The sequence below is a fragment of the Eutrema salsugineum genome, unplaced genomic scaffold, assembly GCF_000478725.1.
Source record: "Eutrema salsugineum unplaced genomic scaffold, Eutsalg1_0 scaffold_5, whole genome shotgun sequence".
In the NCBI taxonomy this organism is placed as follows: Eukaryota; Viridiplantae; Streptophyta; class Magnoliopsida; order Brassicales; family Brassicaceae; genus Eutrema; species Eutrema salsugineum.
Window position 1 is genome coordinate 2,548,038 of NW_006256612.1, and position 15,510 is coordinate 2,563,547.

Genomic DNA, 15,510 nt, shown 5'->3' on the forward strand with positions numbered 1-15,510 from the left:
GCTGGTTTAACTGGGAAATTGAACAAGAAATGTTTGTGAGTTGGATGGATTTTAAACAAAGATTGCTTGACAATTTTGGGGAATCAATGGATGACGAACCAGGGAAGAGATTGTGCTGTATCCAGCAAACTGGTTCAATTCGAGAATATGCGACAGAATTTCAGGAGTCGTCGTCACAAGTATCAGGAATGGATGACAAAAGTCTGACTAATGTTTTCTACAACGGATTGAAACCTGAAATGAAAGAGGTGATCAGGATGAAGGAGCCAAAAGGATTAAGGAACCATATTATAGCTGTCTTGAAAATGGAGTCAAGTGCATTTTGTAAGTTGGTCAGTGCAGCTTATCAGCCAGATTGGAAACCAAAGAAAGCTGTCATTACCACTAACTACAAATCTGCAGCACCATTCCAAAAGCCTTGGCAGAAATCAGTGCAACAAACATCAGCTACAAGTAATGGTCAATTCTCAAATGGACATCAGAATAGGCCGGCGTTAGCTGATAGAACCAACTTCCGACCCCGTCAAACGTTCTCTGATGCTGAATTGGATGAGAAAAGGAAGAATGGTCTCTGTTTTAAATGTGATGCCAAATATTCTAAGGCACATGAAGCAATATGCCCGAACAGGGAACTTCAGGTTATCACGGTGGTGAATGGGTATGAACTTGAAGTTTTGGATGAGAATATGATTGAAAGGGAAGACGAATCTACAATGGAGGAGATACAGATGATGCAAATATCATTCAATGCATTCATGGGATTAGATGCACCTTCCACGACAAAGTTAAGAAGCACCATTGGCAAATCGACACTGGTTTTCATGATAGACAGTGGTGCCACACACAACTTCGTTGATCCAAAAGTAGTGAAGCAGATCAAACTTCCAATGGAGGTACACAAGAATATTCAGGTTAAATTGGGCACTGGTATTCTAGCGGATGGAACAGGAGTATGTAAACAAATCGTTTTCTACTTACAAGGAACAGAGTTCACAGCAGACTTTATCTCTCTGGAATTAGGAGGTGTTGATATAATTCTGGGAGTACAATGGCTGCGAACCTTGGGCAAATGCGAAGTGGATTGGGAAAATCATGAGTGGAGTTTTATATATGGAGGTCAAAGAGTTAATCTAGTTGGGGATGCTGACCTACAATCTCAAAGAATTTCCCTAAAATCATTAGCCCCGGTACACACTGTTCTTGACAAATTTCCACATATATTCGAGGTTCCTACGGGTCTACCTCCAATTAGAGGCAATGAACACTCTATTACATTAATGCCGGGAGTTACCTCTGTATCGGTACGACAATATAGATACCCACACGCGAGTAAAGAAGCTATGGAGAAGCTTGTCACAGAAATGTTAGATGCTGGTATAATCCGACACAGCAAAAGTCCTTTCTCCAGTCCAGTCTTATTGGTGAGGAAGAAAGACAACAACTGGTGTTTTTGTGTGGATTATAGAACACTTAACAAAGCAACAATCTTAGACAAGTATCCCATTTCCATGATAGATCAATTGTTGGATGAACTGTACGGTGCGAAGATCTTTTCTAAGTTGGATCTGAGATCAGGGTATCATCAGATAAGGATGACTGAAGCTGACATTCCTAAAACAAATTTTAGGACACATGAGGGTCACTATGAATTTTTAGTGATGCCCTTTGGATTGACTAATGCCCCAGCTACATTTCCGGCTTTGATGAATCAGATTTTCAGATCATTTCTTCGGAAGTTTGTGCTAGTGTTTTTCGATGATATCCTCATCTACAGTGCATCAATAGACGAGCATGTGAAACACTTGCAAATGGTTTTACAGGTGTTTGAGGAACAAACACTATTTGCAAACAGGAAAAAGTGTCTATTTGGGCAGTCTCAGGTCGATTATTTAGGCCATATAATATCAGAAAAAGGAGTATCAACAGATCCGGAAAAGACGAAAGCAATGAGAGATTGGCCAACACCGAAATCAGTTAAAGCCTTAAGAGGATTTCTTGGTCTAACCGGATATTACAGAAGGTTTGTACAAGGGTACGGGTGCATCGCTAGACCATTAACAGAATTATTGAAGAAACATGGATTTGAATGGTCTTCTAAGGCTCAGTTAGCCTTTGATACTCTAAAGAATGCTATGATTTCAGCTCCAGTATTACAATTACCGAACTTCGAGGAACCATTTATCGTCCAAACTAACGCCTCAGGTTTCGGGTTAGGGGCAGTCTTGATGCAACAGAAACGTCCTATTGCATTCTTCAGCCACAGTTTGACATCTCGTGAACAGTTAAAGCCAATATATGAGAGGGAGTTGATGGCAATTGTACTGGCGGTTCAAAAGTGGCGACACTATCTGATAGGTCGGAAATTCATTGTTCACATCGACCAGAAGAGTTTAAAGTTCCTTTTGGAACAAAGAGAAGTCTCAATGGAGTACCAACGATGGTTGCAGAGATGATTGGGATATCAATTTGAAAGTTTTTACAAGCCGGGGGTGGAAAACAAAGCTGCGGATGGTCTTTCTCGGATTGATCAAGAACTTCGAATGGTATCAGTAGTGGAATTTTTTGCGGTGATTATTCCTCAAACCATTCAGTTACAGACTTTATTTGAAGAAATCGATAAAGATGTTGACATCCAGGAACTGAAAGCTAAGTTGTTATCTTCAGAACCAGTGAAGAAGGGATTTATTCTGAAAGATGACCGTGTGTGGTACAAGAATAGATTGTTGATTCCTCAGAGTTCATCGATGATACCGTTGATTCTACATGAGTTTCATGATGCTTTTATGGGTGGTCATTCGGGTGTTCTAAAGACCTTGAAGCGAATACAAGGTTTATTTCATTGGAAGGAAATGAAGAAAACAATATCAGACTACATATCTGCTTGTGGTACATGTCAAACTCACAAATACTCGACATTGGCCCATGCAGGTCTGTTACAACCACTTCCGATTCCAGACAAAATATGGAAAGATATTAGTCTTGACTTTGTCGAAGAGCTACCGTCTTCAAATGGAATTAACGTGATATTGGTTGTGGTCGATCGGTTGAGCAAGTACAGCCACTTTATTGGACTAAAACATCCGTTCACTGCAACCAAGGTTGCTTCCAAGTTCATTTCTGAGATAGTTCGGCTACACGGTTTCCTCAGACCGGGATTGGATATTCTTGAGTAAGTTCTGGAAAGAGTGTTTCCGCTTGGCAGGAACTAAACTGAAATTCAGTTCCGCTTTTCACCCACAAACAGATGGCCAGACGGAAGTAACGAATCGATGTTTGGAAACATTCTTAAGGTGTTTTGCATCCGACCATCCGAAAACCTGGTTCAAGTATCTGCACTGGGCTGAATTTTGGTTTAATACCAACTTTCACTCTTCCCTCAGAACGACTCCTTTTCATGTGGTGTATGGACGTGAACCACCAACCTTGCTGTTTTTTGAAGAAGGTTCAACGGCTAACTTTGAGTTAGAAAAGGCTCTGAGAGAACGTGACACGATGTTGACACAGATTAAGGAACAATTGACTCGTGCTCAGGACATGATGAAATCATATGCAGATAAACATAGAAGAGACGTTTCTTTTGAGATGGGAGATATGGTTTATCTGAAACTTCAACCCTATAGACAGCATTCAGTCACGAGGAGGTTGTGTCAAAAATTGGCGGCCAGATTTTATGGTCCATTTGAAGTGATTGAGAAGATTGGCAAAGCTGCATACAGATTGAAATTACCAGCTTCTTCCAAGATTCATCCGGTATTTCATGTGTCTCAGTTAAAGGCAGCCATTGGTTCGCAAAACACTGTAACTGCATTACCGGAGACATTCACGGATGCGGGAGAGTTTGTGTTGGAACCGGATGCAGTGTTGGAGACACGTTTTGATAAGCACGGTGGATTGGAACTGCTTATTACTTGGAAGGATCTTCCTCAACATGAGGCGACTTGGTTTTCTGTTCGGGAGTTTGAACGATCTTACCCAACTTTTGCGCTTGAGGACACGCTGCATCTTAAAGGGGCGGGTATTGATAGGTTCCACGGTAGGGTCTATGAGAGACAGAGGAAAAAGAATCTTGCAAACGTGGATGGAGAAAATGGCAAAGGAGAAGAGAAGAAAGTCAAAGTGTCAAGTTGACTTAAGAAGACTCTAGTTGTTTTAGAGTATTTGCCGTTTTTTGATATTTTCCTTTTAAAAAGTCGTTGGGGAATTCAACTTGGGATTATTCAGTTTTCTCAGTTGTAACAAACTCGTGAGACGATATGAGTCTTCTGGGTTTCGATCGTGATGAGATCGATAACAATGGATACTGAATCTTTGTAATTCTCTTGATTGCAATACAATATCCTCATTCATCGTATTTCTCGGTTACAATCTTACCATCTTCCAATTTTCTGATGAGTTTTCTGATTTGTTTTGAACTTTTTAGTTGCTAGTTTTAACTTAGTACCGATCTAAGATACGTTTCGAATTCCTCCGAAATACTTGTTACAAAGTTCACTGATTTTATATTACGGCATAAATGTTATTCAGCCTACTATTTATGGTTAATTTTAGTTTCAGACATGCATCTTATATCCAGGGCCGGATCTGAGAATTTGGGGGCTATAAACAATTTAAGAACAAATTTTTTCTTTTGTGATTTGGGGGTCGAAAAATTCATAAATAACCAAAGAAAAATTTTGGGGGCTATAAGCGAATGTTTCATCAGGCTGTCTCCAGATCCGGCACTGCTTATATCTCTTCATGATTTGTATAACCAGAGAGCAATTCCTCATCATATTATGAGAAGCTACACTGAGAAAAGTATCTTCAGGACAAGGGATCATCAAGCATCCCAATAAGCGACTGGCACAATGTCTAGATTGTTTCTTCTTCTGATTCTATCTCCATCGTACATGGCAAGAAACCCTTTTGGTGCTGATATGTCTTTCCTCGTTGGTGCTACAGAGCCCCCAAGAATCTTCGTTGCCGCCAAGAATACTCTTACCAATGCCAATTTTTGTCTACTCAAAATAAATAAAATGCATGCACAAAGAAAGCAGCGTCTCATATCTCAAAGAAGAGAATTTGAACAAAATGGTAATTAAGCCAACAGAGTGATAAAGCTCTCACGAAACCTGAGATGACAAGTCAAAACATACTTACAAGCCAAAATAGCTATAAATATTATGGAGACAACTTCAGCCAAAAACTTAATTTCTTAAAAGAATTTCTTTGATAACTTTGATGTTTACAGAAAAGAGAATACCACTTTTATTAAACAGGAACTTTTAGCCGATTTGGGAGAGCAAGGGAAGCAATCACGTTTTGACACCTGCAAATTAATCATCATCTAAAAGAGACAGAGCATCAAATTTGTTAATGCTCTCAAACCTATGACGATCTTGTAGCAGGTGAGCTCTCATATTAAAATTAAGATCCTCTACATAGTCTACAAAGGTGCAAACTCTTTGGTAACTCCTGTCCTCAAGCACTTCATGGTTACCTTGGATTTTAACACTGCAGAGACTGTTGCTTTCGGGATTAAAGTAGAACACATAATAAGGTTTCAATCTATATATCTCCGACAAAACAATTTCCCCTGTTGCGGTCACTCCAACGACGTCAACATCAATGAGTTTACTATCCGGAAAAGTGCAGGCATATTTTGGCGCTTCTTGTATCTCGTAATCCTCTAAAACCCACATACACAACTCAAAGGTAGGCCTTTCACCAGAGCGAGTGTTATAACGCCGCCAACTAATCACAGCTAATTTACATCCCATCCAAAATAAATGGATATTGCGTTGATAGACTTGAATTTTTCAGACCTAACATCAAAGCAAATTATCACACAAAGCCTTTCATCTTTTTCTCGAGCAAAGTAATACAAAACTCCATCGATGCATATCCCTTGAGACGAGTCAGCAGTAGGATAATGGGTTAAGGGAGGTTTAATCTTCCTCCAGCACATCTCTCCGGTTCCTAATGTCAGAATTCTATAATCACATTCAAAAAGTGGTCTGGACATGCAAAGTAGTACCTTAAATTGCTTGTCAATCGGATCAAACCCTAAAAAGGTGTACCACCTTCGTTCGTTCATTCTCAGTTTAGGTAAGACTGTGTGCTGTCTTGTGGGTGGGTTATATATCAGATGCTGCACTGTATCCATATACTGTTTTGAGACCAGACGGAAACAGAACAAACCAGAGGCACGACTACAAAAGACTAGCCGTATGTCTCCAGCGAGCTTCAACTGAGAATGAGAATCGGCCTCTACTACAAGAGACGACCTTTCATGTGGACTATGTGCCTGAGGCAATGAGAAGAAGTGCCATTCATTGCTACGATATCCTTCAAGGCGAAGAAGAGACGCGGTGGCCTGGTTAGGAACAGTTCGGTGAAAACTGGACGGCAAAGAATGGACTCCCATTGCTTCGACACGCAACGAGACATCACTATTGACTTGGTAGGCAATCTAGAGAATATATCGTGAATGAGATCAATCGGTAGTGAATCCATCATCAGAAGGAACGGAGAGAGAGAAATGAATGGAAATCAATTCATCGTATAGGCAATCTCTAATATATACACGTATAGAGTTCGGGAGCCCTAGGGCATTCATTTCGAACCGAACCAAATCGTGGTTTGATTTCTGTTTAAGGCCACATTGGGTTGATCATAATGTTTCAAGTGTATAAATTCGGCTCGATCTTTAGCCTTGAGAATAAACTATAAAGTCGGATTTACAAGGAAAAACAAAAACGCATTTTTTAATATATAAAAGTTTATATACAATAACTTGTATCTAAGAATTGGGTTTTATAGTAGACACAACAATCACAAAAACCAAGATTGTTATCTTAAAACTTATTTCTTTCACCAAATCTCTCACTACTTATACATATGGTGCTTAACGAAATTTCAGTGACATTTGAATATATCTCTGTTCCAGGAACACTAACTCAGTATACATATGGTGCTCTAGACTTCTAGTGCATTCATTACGAATCGAACCAAATTCCATGCGGTTCGATAAATTTAAGTCAAATTCGGTTTAAAGGCATAAACCGGTCGAACCTTGGACGAATCTAAATCTTTAGTTTTTTTTTTTTCCTATTGGATTGCTCTCTCTCTTTATACGTACTAGGAGAGAGGTTTTGTTTTATATTGTTTTATAAGTGAATCTATTTTTGATTTTTAGTTTAACTATCAATCTCTTTTTAGTTCTTTCATCCAAATTTCAAGTTCTTTAGTCTAAATTTTGGTTTAAAGATAATTGTTAACTTTATCAATATACATTTTTTAATGATTTTAGTAACTTTTTTTTATTTATTATGTTTTTGTTTTCTTTCATCAATCTCCAAAAAGGACTTCAAATTTGAGGTTGGTCAAACTTCAAATTTAAGGTTTGATGGTGTTTGTCTCCAAAAGTAAAATCTCAAATTTACTGTTACAAAATTTAAAATATTGTATTATAATCCTTACTTTTAATTATTATTATTAAAAATCATATAACTTTATAAATAACAAAAAAATACATTAAAAATATCATTTATTAAAATTATATTATAAAATTTATAATAAAATTAAAAATTACATTATAAGATAAATTTACATAAAGATAATTGTTTGGATTAAAATGATAAACGTAAAAAGTAAAGTAATTCTTTATAAAATATATTATTGTGAGGACTAAAATGCAAATAAAAATTGCAAACCTTAAATTTGAGGTTTTGAACAGTGCAACCTCAAATATAAGGTTTCATTGTTCAAAACCTCAAATTCTGAAGTTTTACGGTTGCTTTTGGAGTGAATAAAACCTCATATTTGAAGATTTAAGGTTGCTTTTGGAGATGCCCTTACAATGGCTAGTTGAAAAAATAAATTAAACTTGAACATTTGGAATGGCAAGCTGAAAACAAAAAAAAATCTGATGTGGATTAAATTATGTTGAAAAGATTCATGTTGAAAAAGTAAAGGAAGAGAGAGAAAAAGCATGTGGCAGTTATTGATTGGCAGTTCATATTCTTGATATATATTTTTCATCTAAAAGATTTGAGATCATTTATTTTATAAAAAATTATATTTTTTCAACTTTTTTTTATAAAAATTTATCATTTTTCATATTTTATAAATAGAGACTAATTTCACTTAATTTGGACATAATTTTTTTTTTTTTGCTAGTTAGCTTCTAATTAACTTTTGATTATTTATTTATTAGTTTTTTTAGTAAAATGAATCTTAAAATAATTTCACCCAAAATTCTTATAGTTATCTTTTTAAATATTCAAATCTTAACAATTATTAGATTTGAAATGTTTTGCAATTAAAGAGATGTTAAAGTGTAGTAGGGTAGAGTGTTGAGTTTTATCAAACAAACTATTGTAGAGGGTAAAAAGTGAGTGAATGTTGAATTCTTAGATGGAAGAGAGAAAAGATGATGTGGAGTCTTAAAAGAGAAAAAAGAAGGTGTTGAAAAAAACAAATCATTGTACATAGTCTTACATGGTTTTTTTTCCCTCAATTATAGCCCAGCGATTTTGTTAATGGGTCACTAGTCTTGAAGTTCGTCCTAGCCAACGATTTATGGGCCACCAATGTAGAAGTCGATACTAACCTAAAACCTAGCGTATCCATCGTGCTAAATATACTCATATAACATCTGTCTACTAAGTTTAAGCATATTTTTCAAAAAAAAAATTGTTCACATTTTTTTTTTAAAAAACAATCATAGCTAATTTAGAAAAAAAAAACGTTTACCTCTTTTTTTTTAAAAAAAAAAAACCAAATCATAGCATTTTTTTTATAAAAAAATTGTACATCTCTTTAAAAAAAAATATATACTATTATTTATGCCTATTCTTAGTAGAGATTCCATTGTTGGTTCTGTACTTCATCTCTCGTCTTACAATGAAATCTTCAGGTAAATATAAATTTATGTTTTTATTTTAGTTCGTGCTTGAAATGTTTTTTTAGATTCTATAAATTTTCATTTGTAAATTTATTGCCTTATAGTTATTTGCTTCAAAACTTTTATGAATTTTCTGTAGCGACTAGCAATCGTCCTCAATGTCAAATAGTTTTTTATGAATTTCCCCTTCATGATATTCAGATTTTTCTGTATCATCTGCCTCAATGTCAAATCGTTTTTCGAAGTGTAATCAGAACTATCCATAAGCCAGATCGTATCTGTATTCTGAATCTCTGATACGTTGGGTTTGAGATTGTAAAAAAACGTCATGGCATCCCCCTCTGTGGCATCTCCACACCGAGTATTATATCCAACTGTAACCCTTAAGCTGGGGAAGCTTACTGATTAAGGGTTTATTGCACGTTGTTTGCAGTCCATGTTCTTATATTGATATAAGAATAATTAAATGGTGTTGTCCATCCTACTTTCAAAAATGCATGTTATGATTTAAGTTTAACTCATGATGATACCGAGTATGTCAAAACTTTCTATAAGGCAAGTCAATGGGGTTCTCACTGCTCTCTTCAAATGAGGTTCACTGCTTTGTTACGTGCAGGTGCTATGATGAATCCCTTTCATGTATGGAGATCTCTTCAATATTTTTAGTATAAGTTCCGTCAATTCTTTGCATTGTCTTTGATTTTCTTTTCTTTAATTATATTATTTTAACAATTTCTTCAATTTTTTGTTCTGTTCTGTCTGGTTTCGATTGAGAGGCTTACTATTTGAGACTTTTGTTGGACGTTGTTAGGTATTTTTATTGGAAGTTGTTAATCTTAGTGCTCACGCTTATATATAGATGATATCCAGTAGCTAAGGATTTGTGTACTTAGTGGTTCGTTTCTTCGGTTGGTAATTTTTTGTTTGGGTCTTTGAATTTGGTTTTGTATTATTTTTTCGGTCGATTAGATTGATATTTGGTGCGTTTTAGTTATATGTTTTGTGGTTTAATGATTACACTATATATATATATATATATATAGAATTGTAGTGTGGTTTTTAGTCAAGATTCTCTTTTTCTATTTATTTACGATAGTTTATTTTTTCAAAGATGCCATATAGTTATTCATTGGTTTTTTGTGGTGTTTATGATTTCCAATATGTCTAGATTTTTGTTAGATATGATTGTGATTGTTTACCTAAGCTCTGAAAATTATTATTTATTATATAATCTATGCATATGTCATGATCAAAGTAAACAATGTATATCCTGGGGTTTTTTAACTATGCTCTTAAAATTAGTATTATTATATAATCTAATAAGAAGATGAAGTCGATCGGAGGGTACAAGGATGATGAAAATATAGAAGACAAAGTAGAAGAAAAAAATGGAAAAAGAAGAAGTAGAAGAAGAGGAGAAAAAATGGATAAATCAAAATGTAAAGAAGAAGATGTAGTTGATAATAAGAATTAAACAAAAAGACGAATATAAATTTGAATAAAACCATGAAGAATAAGAAGAAGATGAGAACACGAAATAGTGAAGAAGAATAATGATAAGAAAAAAAAGGAAGTTCGAGTTGAAGAAGAAAACCAGAAGAAAAAAATGAAAGATGAAGAAACAAAGTAATAGAAAAAGAAATGGGAAAATGAAGTAGGTGAAGATGAAAAAAAAAAGATGACGAAAAACCAGAAGAATATAAGTCTGACGAAGACCAGAGAGGAATAAGAAGTAAAGAATAAAGAAGGCTAATAAACATCAAAGATGAAGAAGATAAAGAAGAAGAAGAACTGAGAGAATACAAAGATGATGAAGAAGAAGTCAAAAACAATGATGAAGATGAACGAAAAGAATGAGAAATAAGAAAATCGAAAGATATATAAGAGGAAGAAAAAAAAGTACCAGTCAAAGACGATGAAGAAGAAGAAGATAAAGAATTTTGGACAGAAAAAGAAAACAAAGGCCTTTAAATTAGAGAATGAAGAAGAAGACGAATAAAAACCAAAGAAAAAAAAAGAATAAGTAAAATACGAAGAAAAACTAAACCAAAAGATAAAGAGTAGAAAGAAGATTGTAACAAAATAGAAGAGCAAGAAGAAGGAGAAAAATCTGAAGAGGGAATTGATATAGAAGTTGAAGACAATGAAGAAGATGAAAGAAAACATAAGAAATAAGAAAATTGAAGTCGATGATGAAGAAGAAGAAGAAGACAAAAAACAATAAGAAAAATTATAACAAGACGAAAATATTGAAAAATAAGAATGGGAAGAGGATGAGGACGATGAATTTGGAGAAAGAGAGAGAGTGAGAGAGAGAAATTTAGTTAATGATTACAGGGACATATAGATGGAGAGAGAGACAGTGAGTGAGAGAACTAGAGAGAGAGAGAGAGTAAGAGAAAGGGGAAAGAGAGAGTTAAACATTCTGAGTACATGACATTAAATCTATGTTAGTTTGTGTTTTCTGTGTTCTTATTTTTTTATTTCCGAAACATTTCTTATTTTAAATGTAGTTGTCTAAATCGTATGATATATACAACTTAGGACGAGGGAGGAAGGAGAGAGTGAGAGAGAAATACTGAAACAAATGGATGGAGAGAGAGAGAATGATAGGGAGGGACGCATGGAAGGGGAGAGAGAGAGTTAAATTTTTCAAGAACATGTAATATAAAAAGATTAAGAAATACAAGAAGAATAAAAGTCAGAGAGAACAAAGAAGACGAAGGCGATGAAGAAAAAGAAGAAGTAGAAGAGGAAGAAGATGAAGATAAGATGTGAAAAATACGAAGAAGAAGATGTGAAAAAAAACTTAAAGAATAAAAAGTAAGAAAAGACATCTAGAATGAAGAAGAAATAAAAGAAAATGAAAGGAAACTAAAAATATTGTGAGAGAAGAAAGAGAGTTAAAGGTGGAGAATATGAAGAAAGATAAGAAAAAGAAGATAATGAAGAAAAACCAAAAGATAAATATGAGAAAAAAAAGAAAATAATGAAAAACGATTATGTGGAGACGAAAAACTCATTTTTTTCTTAACTCAATTGGTTTTGTGAATTTTATACACTTATTTGGTAAATATTTAGATCTTAATTTTGAATAGTGATTATTTTTTGGATTTGTTTTTTTTTTTTAATCTTGTATATCTTAATTAGTTGTTCTAATTCTCTTAAAAACCAGTTTATAACATCAAATTATGTTGTACGTTTTCAAAAGTATCATTATTTAACTATAAAAATTTATGGGTTTATTCACGATACATATTACAATACCATTATCCAACTATTGAAGCTTTTAACTGTTATAAAAAAATTACATAAATGATTTATGATAGTTAGTATTGTTAGAATAAAAGAATATTAAAACATATCCTTTCAAGAGATTATATATAACTTGCAAACCTTTTATAAATTTGAATCAGCTTTGTATACATTGTAAACCCGTATTTGGCGCCAGTCCTAACCTAGTTAAATATATACCAGATGTATATTGTAGAAGTAAGTTGTTTGCTTAGAGTAAAAATCAAACATAATAATTTAAACAGATAAAAAACCAAATTGTAAACGAGAAGTCACAATCACAGCCAATATAGCTAAGCGTCTATGTCATAAATATCATGAAATCAACTTGAGGCGACATGAATAAAATAAACGTAAGTATTTTACACCCGTAAATTAATCATCCCCTTGAGTATTGACAATGTTAGATGATGTTGATGTGCTCGTGAGTTTACGCTTCTTTTCTGATGAGCTTATAGATGTTGTAGCATGTTGTGAATCAAACACGAAGAAAATAATAAATTATAGAAAGAAATCACAATTGAGGTAAACACCTTTTTAGAGGTTTTTATTGATTATGTGAATGAGTAATTACAAATCTTTAAGTTTGTATTTATAACTTTAAAACAAACCAACTCCCAAACCCACTAGAGAAAGGAAAACCTAAATCTAGCCCAATAAAGAAATTGTAGGGACTTCGCCCCTAACACCCCCAAGTGAATTCGTTTTCGGCCCGTTACATTCCTTAGCTTGCTTTAACAGGACCTCTTAAAACTATTTTTGTCACCAAAAAACAACATAGCATATGTTGCCTTCATAATATCAAATTAGAGCTCCTTTACTTGGTCTACAAAGGCGTAAACATCACTCCTACTACCAGCGTTAAACATATCTCCAAAACCTTTGATTTCAACAATTTGGAGAGAGTTCTTTTTGAGAATGAAGTAAAGAACATAAAATGTTACATAATAATTAACGAACTGGTTAGTATATTCACTACAAGCGAAACAAACAGTCTCACGGTTAGCAATCTGAGTTTCTCATACAAATTTGAGTTTCAAACGAACTGGTTAGTATATATTATCTAGAAGCAGGAATCATCTCAAATAGAGTAAATGGAGTCCGCAGATATTCCATCCTAACATTCAGCAGCTGAGAATCAAATCTCACTAACTCTTAGAGTCTTTGGTTTGCGGCCATGATCAATAAAGTATTCAAGTATCCTCTGAGTTTCCAAATTATAAATTAATGCCTCGATTACAGTGTAGTAGGTACTGTCTTTACTCTTCAAGAATTATTATTTTTTTATAAAAAAAACTCAAACCATTTAACAGAGCATTATAAGTGAGAAGAGTGAAATTAAACCCGAGACTCAGCATCTGATTAGCTTTGTATTTTGCTCTCTAACCTCTTTCATAAATGTTTCAGCGGCTTTTCTCTTCTTCTCTATGAATCAATGTGTTATATAAGTGTTAAACCACAGATCAAAAGAAAGTAGGAAACAAGAGTCCTCAACAAAACCCAACTCGTTCAGTCTCTTGCAGCCAAGCCCTTTTTGTCTATTGAAACTAAGTATTGAATCTTAATCTAAGTTTCTCTTACACCATCGCTAATCAAAGTGTTTCCTTTTATCTTTAAAAAATCCATGGCGAAAGAAAGAAGCGACTATCTCATAGCAGATAATATTAGATTACGAAAAAAAAAAGAGTTTTGTGATAATCAGACAGAAAGAACAAAATAAGATAAGCCAACGGAAAGATAACGCTCACACAAAAACTTGTAAATAAGAAGTCACACTTACAACCAAAAATACCTAACATAAATAAAAAATTTAAATATCTTAAGAATTTCTTTGATGACTATAGAGAATAACTTTTAATAAATAGAGCTTTTAGCCGACTTGGGGGAGCAAGGGATCGCAGAAGACACAGAGCATCAAATTTGTTAACGCTCTCAAACGTTCCTGTACTCTTGGGTTTACGCTTCTGTTCTGGTGAGCGGGCTTGTGTTCATAAGATTAAACTTAAGATTCTCCACATTGTCTACAAAGACGTAAACGCTTTGGTTAATTCATGTCAGACACTTCATGGTTACCTTGGATTTCAACACGGTAGAGCGTGTTGTTTTTGGGATTGAAGTAGAATATATCAAAACGTGTTAGTCCAAATTATGTTTAGTTTCTCTATCAAAATGCCATGGTTTACCTAGCAGTAAATGTCCAGTTTATATAGGAACTACATCGCATAACACCTGATCTTGATGTTTACCTCTGCTAAATGGAATTGTTACTTGATCAGTAATCTTAAGCTCTACCTTGTCTTCGAGCCATCTCACCCAATAGGGTCGTGGATGCTTAGTTCTCTCAAGGCCTAGCTTATCAACCATGTGAGCACTTACAACATTAATACATGACCCACCATCTATAATAAGATTGCATACCTTGCCTTTAATGGTGCAACGGCTATGGAAAATGTTCTCTCTTTGTATGGTCTCATCTGGGTCCACCATTACACTCAAGACGCATTTAGTGATGAGGAGTTCTCCTGTGTCTAGATAAGCTATGTCACCATACTCATCGTCTGGATCACCTTCAACGTCAACCTCATCTTGTGACTCATAATCTCCAACCTGAGTCATGAGAATTACTCAGTTGTTTGGGCACTCGCGAAACATATAACCTCTTCCCCTGCATTTAAAATAAGTAATATCTCTTGCACGTAGAGGATAATTAGTCTTACCAGCCTCTGGTCTGGTGTCTTTGCTTGTCTCCACCGCTTTGTCTTTGAAACGTGAATCAATATCCACACTCTTGCCTATGTCTAGGGGTTTGTTGAAGTTTGAGTTCCAAACGGTTTGTGGCTTGCTTCTAGTGTTGGTGATCTTCTTCTTTATGTGCTGCTGCTTGTATAGATAAGTGGAAGAGATCTTTGAAATCTTGATAGACCTGTCTCTCCGTTTTTTGGCTGATCTTCTCTTGTAACCCATTAAGAAATTGTGTCATTAGAGCCTCTTCATCTTCATTGAGCTCCAATCGGTTCCTCAAGCATTCAAACTCTTCATAGTATTCTTTCACGGTCCCGGTTCCCTGTTTAATAGTTCGAAAACGATACTGTAAGTCTCTATAAAAATGTTGAGGAACATACCTTTGCCTCATTAGATCATTCATGTCGACCCATGTATTGATAGCTTTCAAGCGGCTCCTCTTTCGGTTTGACACTTTTCTGTCCCACCATGTAAGTGCACCATCGGTGAGGAGCTACTGCTAGTGCTACTCTCTTGGGGCCGGGGTGATTGTAGCAGTTGAAGATGTGATCCATCTTCTTTTCCCAATCTAAATATGCTTCTGGATC

General features: G+C 34.9%; 1 protein-coding gene across 1 annotated transcript; it reads left to right on the forward strand.

Annotated features, from left to right (window-relative positions):
- The first annotated feature begins 2,540 nt into the window (after nt 1-2,540).
- On the forward strand, nt 2,541-4,128 carry LOC112083927. Its single transcript, XM_024152149.1, has 3 exons — nt 2,541-2,829; nt 2,929-3,169; nt 3,381-4,128. Exons 1-3 carry the CDS (start codon nt 2,541-2,543, stop codon nt 4,126-4,128), a joined length of 1,278 nt encoding a protein of 425 aa, XP_024007917.1.
- Nucleotides 4,129-15,510: the final 11,382 nt, after the last annotated feature.